At 44.4% G+C, this 7,677-nt stretch overlaps 1 protein-coding gene across 1 annotated transcript in view; it reads left to right on the top strand.

The window, feature by feature from the left end:
• Positions 1-7,677, top strand: part of HCLS1 (hematopoietic cell-specific Lyn substrate 1) — a 27,401-nt gene that overhangs the window by 17,442 nt on the left and 2,282 nt on the right. Inside the window, exons 6-9 of the mRNA XM_011950859.1 lie at positions 3,353-3,496; positions 4,152-4,207; positions 4,838-4,907; positions 6,555-6,853. Of these exons, the coding sequence (XP_011806249.1) occupies positions 3,353-3,496; positions 4,152-4,207; positions 4,838-4,907; positions 6,555-6,853 (569 nt within the window). The remainder of the gene's footprint in view (positions 1-3,352; positions 3,497-4,151; positions 4,208-4,837; positions 4,908-6,554; positions 6,854-7,677) is intronic.

Raw genomic sequence — 7,677 nt, forward strand, 5'->3', positions numbered from 1 at the left:
GCTGGGATTACAGGCATGAGCCACCACATCAGATATTTTCATTTCTGGAGTTTCTTTTGGTTCTATTGCACATCTGCTGATTCATTTTCCATAAGACATCATGGTTTCATTATAGTTCCCTGTACCACTTCTTTAAACTCTTTAATTATTTTAAACATGTACTTTATAGTTTCTTTCATATTTTATATTATTTGCAGTTTTTGGCTGTGTGAGTTCTTCTGACTAATCTGCTGCTCCTCATGGTTATTTATTTCCTTGATGGTTTGTAATCTTTGTTTATAAACTTATTTGAGTGAAGGAGAGGGATATTTGTTTTATGAGAATTTCATGTGCCCTGGGTTTAGTAAGTACCTCATCCAGGGAAATAGTGCCTCTAATTCTGGCTCAACTTTAGAGGTCTTAATAGTAATGGACTTTTTTTTTCCTTTATTATTATTTTTTCCCATGTAGTTCAAGTCTTTCTGTTTTTTAAGTTGGTTATGGTATGTTGTGCTTTTCAAAGACTTTGTTCATTTTGTCTGTGTTGTCAGGTTTATTGGCAGAAATTCGTTTATAATAGTCTCTTCTTTTTAACTTCTGTAAGATTTCTAGTGATATGAAATGACTATTTTCATTTCTGATCTTATTTATTTGTGTTTTTTCTCTTTTTAATTGTTCTTACTAGAAGTTCATCAATTTTATTATTCTTTCCAAAGAACAAGATTTTGGCTTTGCTAATTTTCTCTATTGTTTACCTGTTTTAAAAAATGTATTGGTTTCTGCTCATATCTTTATTATGGTTTTCTTCTACTTAGTGTTGATTTGGTTTGTTCTTTTTCTAGCCTCTTAAGGTAGAAACTTAGATAACTGATTTTAAGCCTTCCTTTACTATGTGGGCACTTAAAAAGCTATACATTTCCCTCTAAACGCTACATTCATTTACTACAACCATTTGCTACATTCAACAAATATTATATGTATTTTAATTTTCATTCATCACAAACCTGTGGTCCCAGCTATGTAGAGGGCTAATGTGAGAGGATCGCTTGAGCCCAGGAGGTTGAGGCTGCAGCAAGCCATGATTGTGCCACTACATTTCAGCCTGGGCAACAGAGTGAGACTCTGTCTCAAAAACAAAAACAAAAACAAAAAAATTTAGTTAAAAATATTTTCTTATTTCCTTGTAATTTCTTCTTTGACACACGTATTATTTAAAAGTTGTTACTAATTTTCTAAGTATCAGGGAAATTTTCTAGATGATTTTATTGGTATTGACTTTAATTCTATTGTGATCAGAATATGATATCTAATATTTCAGTCTTTCAAAATGTACTGAGACTTACTGTCTTAGAGACTTATGGACCGGCACATGGTCTATTTGGTCAATGTTCTATATGCATGAAAAAAAGTATATTCTGTATTTTGGAGTATAGTGTTGTATAAGAGTCAATTAGGTCTTATTAATTGATAATGTCTGTATCTTCTATAATTTTACTTATTCCTTTTTGCCTAAAATATCTATCAATTAATGAAAGAGTGGTGTTAAAATTTTCAACTACTATTACAGGTTTGTCTGTTTCTCTTTCTACTTCTGTCAGCTTTTGCATTATTTGTGTGTGTGTGTGTGTGTTGGAGTCTTGCTATGTTTCTTAGGCTGGTCTCAAACTCTTGAGCTCAAGCCATCCTCCTGCCTCAGCCTTCTGAGAGGCTGGGACTACAGGCATTCACCACACCTGGCTTTTTACATTTTTCTTTTATTTGAGAGCTTCATGAATTTTGGTTCTGTGAATAGGTTTATGCCAGCATACATATTCCCGATGAAAGGTATTGTTCTTTTATCATTGTAGCATGTCTCTCTTGTCTCTTAGAATGCGTTTTGTCTTGAGATAACTTTGTCTCATATTCATGCCATCTTTCTTATGCTTACTCTTTCAACAATATATATTTTCCTGGATCAGTATTTAGTTAATTTCTCAGCTTAGAATTCCTGCATCATATAAGTAGTAAAAAAAAAAAAAAAAAAAAAAAAATTGTGTATTTGCATTCTACACTCAGATGTAGGCTTAGAGTTTCCATGTCTTAATAAGCAAATTTTCCCCCTATCAAATGTTGAACAGGCTACAAGCCCCCCTCATGATTTTCCTGGGTAAATGAGTCGAATTTTTCTAGCACTCTCTTACAGGAGTGGACAGAGCTTCGTTTCTGGCTTTCTTCCCTTCTCCCCCATTCTTATATGGAAGTTAGAATCGCAGAGCCTCGATCCTAATCCCTGTTCATTACATTTGGAATTTAAAATCTGACAGGTGTGGTAGTTCACACATGGAATCGCAGCACTTTGGGAGGCTGAGGGGGGTGGGTCCTTTGAGCCCAGGAGTTTAAGGCTAGACTGGGCAACAAAGTGAGATCCCATCACTACAGACTTTTTTAAAATTAGCAAGGCATGGTGGCACGTGCCTGTGGTCCCAGTGACTCAGAAAGATTGCTTGACCCCAGGAGTTCAAGGTTACAGTGAGCCATGATTGTACCCTGCACTCTAGCCTGGGCAAAAGAGCAAGACCCTGCCTCTAAAAACAAACAAAAAAATCCCCCCAAAATGCCCTTGGGTTTTCTGTGGCGTCAGTTCATAATTACCCTCACACATACAGCTTTGATTCATCTCTTTGTTTCTGGTTTCTAGAGCCAGGATTTTTTCCTTCCTTTCTTTTGAGCTTCACTTTGTTTTTTTTTTTTTTTTTTGAGATGGAGTCTCACTCTGCCACCTAGGCTGGTGCAATCTCGGTTCACTGCAACCTCCACCTCCCAGGTTCAAGTGATTCTCTCCTGCCTCAGCCTCCCGAGTAGCTGGGACTACAGGCACACATCACCATGCCTGGATAATTTTTGTATTTTTTAGTAGAGACAGGGTTTCCCCATTTTGGCCAGGCTGGTCTCAAACTCCTGACCTCAGGTGATCCACCTGCCTTGGCCCCTAAAGTGCTGGGATTACAGGTATGAGCACTGTGCCCAGCCTGAGCTTCATTCTTTAAAACAAAATTGTTATGTTTTATCTGACATTTCTATGTGCTTATATGGGAGTAGGGGAAAGGCATACATTTCATGTATCTGCTTTTTTTTCCTGCAATTTCCTCACTCTCTATACTTGCCCCTTCTTGAAGAAGAAGGGAGAAAATGGGAATGTTCTTCTCATCTTGGCACGGAAATGAGAGAAGAGAGGGAAAAAGTAAGCAATATTCAATTCAAAGACTACTTAAGACATGGTTTCTCTTTAATTCCCCTATATTCAAGCTTTGCTCTTTTCCTAGGCCCCTAACACTCTGCACGCATTCCTGCTGACCTCTCTTCTCCAGCGCTTCCCTGTGTGCTGGAGCCTAAGGGTGGGCTCTCATGACTGCTCCTTCGACCGCAGATTACTCTCGTGGCTTTGGTGGCCGGTACGGGGTGGAGAAGGATAAACGGGACAAAGCAGCTCTGGGATATGACTACAAGGGAGAGACGGAGAAACACGAGTCCCAGCGAGGTGAGTTGGGGTTGGAAGGGGGAAAGTCATAGATGGCACAGGGCTCTCCTTCCTTCCTTTCTGGAAGCTCACCCAGGGGCCCCAGAATACAGAGGGGGCAGATGTGCAGAGCAGGGGTTACACAGGCAGTAAGCACATGTAGGGGATGGATGGTGGTAGTGAGGGAAGAGAGGAGAGGTGGAGAGGAAAACAGCAGGATTAAGAGCAGGGCCTAGGAGGGAGGTGAGAGAGAAGGGAGCATTGAGGAAGGAATGAGGACAGACAGGCTAGGTGATGGTCAGAGGATGGTTTGCCATGAGTCTTACAGGGCTCTCTGTTGTCCTCACAGAGGATAAAGAGGTTTACTGCTTCCCTGGAACCCACAGGGATGACTGGAGTGCCCTCTGTATTTTTTCCTATTTCTTTTACATTTTTCCTTATCTGTTGCTTTCCACTTTCCATGTTTCCCTATTTCCATCATTCTCTTCTCCATTCTCTCCCAGATTTTTCCCCATCTGTTTCCTTCTCTTCCCATCCATGCCTCCCTCTATCCTCTGATTCTCACATTTCCTCCTATGTCTGTTTTCCACATTCCTATTTTTCTTCCCACTGATTCTTCTTACTACCCATTCCCAGCATTTTGATCTCCTATAACTCAGAACTTTCTGTCCTGCAGATTATGCCAAGGGCTTTGGTGGCCAATATGGAATCCAGAAGGACCGAGTGGATAAGGTAAAGCACCAGAACACCAATGTCTTAAGAAGTTCCCTAAGTTTAGGAAAGTGCACAGAGAAGAATGTGAAGAAGGCTGGGAGAGGGAGGGGATGGTGGTTCTGGGCACACAGAGCCTGTCCTGCTGGTGTCCTGCACTCCCCACTGACTGCCCTCAGCGTCTAAGGGGCATGTCTTCCAAAGCCTGAGCTTTGACTGAGGACGGTGGGAGAGGCATACAGAGACACAGATAAACCACAGGGAAAGGTGGCGTTGGACTGGAAATTGTATTGATTTCTTCGTATTGCTTAACCCAATCTTAAGTCTCTTCCCACCCCATGCCACTGTCCTCCCTATACTAGTTCCTCCTCATGCATTGGCCATGGGCCCTGCTACATTTTAGGCAACTGGGCTTGGAGACATGAGATTCTAAGGTCACTGAGCTTTTGAAAGGGGGAGCTGAACCCAGCAGTTAAGAACTTCTTTACCCCCTCTCTACCACAAAACAACGTTGGAACATGCTGTCCAGTTGTTGAGCATCCAATGGTTAGGGATACCCCCTATAGTGGTCCCCAACCCCCAATACCACCTCCAGGTCACCATTACCCCTGCCTCTCTCCCGCAACACACGTGCTGTTCTCCTGCCTGCAGAGCGCTGTCGGCTTCAATGAAATGGAGGCCCCAACCACAGCTTATAAGAAGACGACGCCCATAGAAGCCGGTGAGGCTTAGTGATTCACTCTCCATGCACCTCACTTCCTTCTCCCTCATTCTTTTTCTTCCCCAGCCTATATCCTCCATGCCTTTAACTACCTAGATTAGCTGAGGTAGACCTGATCCCTATCCTCATATTCCCAGATTCTGTCTCTCCTAGAAAAACTAGGTAAGGCGGGGCTCACGCTTGTAATCCCAGCACTTCAGGAGGCTAAGATGGGAGGATTGCTTGAGCTCAGGAGTTTAAGAATAGCTTGGACAACCTGGGGAAACCCCAACTTTATAAAAAATACAAAAATTAGCCAGGCGTGGTGGTGCATGCCTGTAATCCCAGCTACTTGGGAGGCTGAGGCAGGAGAATTGCTTGAACCTAGGAGGTGGAAGTTGGAGTGAGCTGAGATCATGCCACTGAACTCCAACCCGGGTGACAGAGTGAGACTCTATAAAAAGAAAGAAGAAAAGAAGGAAAGAAAGAAAGAGAGAGAGAGAGAAGAAAAAGAAAGGAAAGAAAGAAAGAGAGAAAGAGAGAGAGAAAGAGAAAGAGAGAGAAAGAGAAAGAAAGAACCAAGTCAAGTGGATAGAGAGAGTGACGTCGGGGAAGGAATTGGAGGCAGAGAACAAAGTGTGGTGTGGAGCCGGGGTGGGGTGGCGTGGGAACATTGGTGGGGAACCACTTGGGAAGGACACATAGGGATAGTAGCTTTGGATGGGGTTGAAGATGAGTGGTGGCTTGAAGAAGGCATACAGATTTATGGAATATGGACAGGGGAGGATGCTGGTTGGAAGCCCAAAGTTTACAATTTAGAAAGGACACAGGTGGGCTGGGCAAGGTGGCTCACACCTGCAATCCCAGCACTTTGGGAGGCTGAAGTAGGAGAATCACTTGAACCCAGGAGTTCAAGACAAGGCTGGGCAACACAGCAAGATCCCCTCTCTACAAAAAATACAAAAATTAGCCGGGTGTGGGGGTGCACATCTGTGGTCTCAACTACTCCAGAGGCTGAGGTAGGAGGATTGCTTGAGCCTGGGAGGTTGAGGTTGCAGTGTGCCATGACTGCACCACTGCACTCCAGCCTGGGCTGAGACCCTGTCTCAAAACAAGACAAAACTAAACAAAAAGACACGAGTCTTAGGTCACATAGCCTGGCTTTCTAAAAATTCAGGCTTGGCCGGTTGCAGTGGCTCACGCCTGTAATCCCAGCACTTTGGGAGGCCGAGGCGGGTGGATCATCTGAGGTCTAAAGTTCGAGGCCAGCCTGACCAACATGCAGAAACCCCGTCTCTACTAAAAATACAAAATTAGGCGTGGTGGTGCATGCCTGTAATCCCAGCTACTCAGGAAGGCTGAGGCAGAAGAATCGCCTGAATTCCGGGAGGCGGAGATTGCAGTGAGCTGAGATCACTCCATTGCCCTCCAGCCTGTGCAACAAAAGCAAAACTCCGTCTCAAAAAAAAAAAAAAAAAAATTCCAGGCTTCAGGGCTATGCCATCCTCCTATAATCCCCTTGTTCCTCTGTAAATACCTCTTTACCTTCCTGTCCCACAAATCCCTCCTCCTGGATATTTAACTGATTCCCCTTCATCCTTCAAGTGCCATGCCCTTCCCCACCCTCCATTCCAAGACAACCCTAATTCTTCTTGCCTGTGTCTGCAGCTTCTAGTGGTGCCCGTGGGCTGAAGGCGAAATTTGAGTCCATGGCTGAGGAGAAAAGGAAGCGAGAGGAAGAGGAGAAGGCACAGCAGGTGGCCAGGAGGCAACAGGAGCGAAAGGCTGTGACAAAGATGAGCCCTGAGGCTCCACAGCCAGTGATAGCTATGGAAGAGCCGGCAGTTCCGGCCCCACTGCCCAAGAAAATCTCCTCAGAGGTGAGCGCCTGGCCCACTGGGATCCACATCCGGGATCTCTTGCCCAGACAGGAGCCTAAGAGGTCCAAACCATTGGCAGAAAATAAGGCAAAGGCCTCCCCTGGGTTAGGCAGGGTCTGTTGTCTCTGTCTTTAGAAGACTTCAGTCTGACTGTAATTGGACCTCCTATCAGAATGTCAGAAAACACCCTCAAGATTTACGTAGTACAACAGAAAGCAAGCCCCCAGCCAGCACAGCCAATTATTGCTGTAGGAAAACTATGAGGAAGGGGCCGTCACTTCAGGTTGGAGCCCATCTTGAGGGATGAGTTCCATTTGAATCGGCAGAGAGCAGGAGAGGTGTTCCTGGTAAATGTAGCAGTGAAGACATGCATGGTGTGGTGGCTCATGCCTGTAATCCTAGCACTTGGGGAGGCCAAGTTAAGAGGATCACCTGAAGCCAGGAGTTCTAGACCAACCTGGGCAACATAGTAAGACCCTATCTCTATAAAAAAAATTTTTTTAATTAGCTGGGCATTGTGGTGTGTGCCTATAGTCCCAGCTACTTGGGAGGCTTGGAGAGGAGGATCGTTTGAGCCCAGGAGTTTGAGGCTACAGTGAGCTATGACCTCACCACTATGCTCCAGCCAGGGCAGCAGAGTGAGACCCTGTCTCAAAAAATATATAAAATAAAATAAAAAGAATGAAGATGGGCCGAGCGTGGTGGCTCACGCCTGTAATCCCAGCACTTTGGGAGGCCAAGGCGGCCGGATCACGAGGTCAGGAGATCAGGAGTTCAAGACCAGCCTGACCAACATAGTGAAACCCTGTCTCTACTAAAAATACAAAAATTAGCCAGGCGTGGTGGTGCATGCCTGTAATCCCAGCTACTTGGGAGGCTGAGGCAGGAGAATTGCTTGAACCTAGGAGGTG

Source organism: Colobus angolensis, unplaced genomic scaffold, assembly GCF_000951035.1.
Source record: "Colobus angolensis palliatus isolate OR3802 unplaced genomic scaffold, Cang.pa_1.0 Scaffold31, whole genome shotgun sequence".
Lineage (NCBI taxonomy): Eukaryota > Metazoa > Chordata > Mammalia > Primates > Cercopithecidae > Colobus > Colobus angolensis.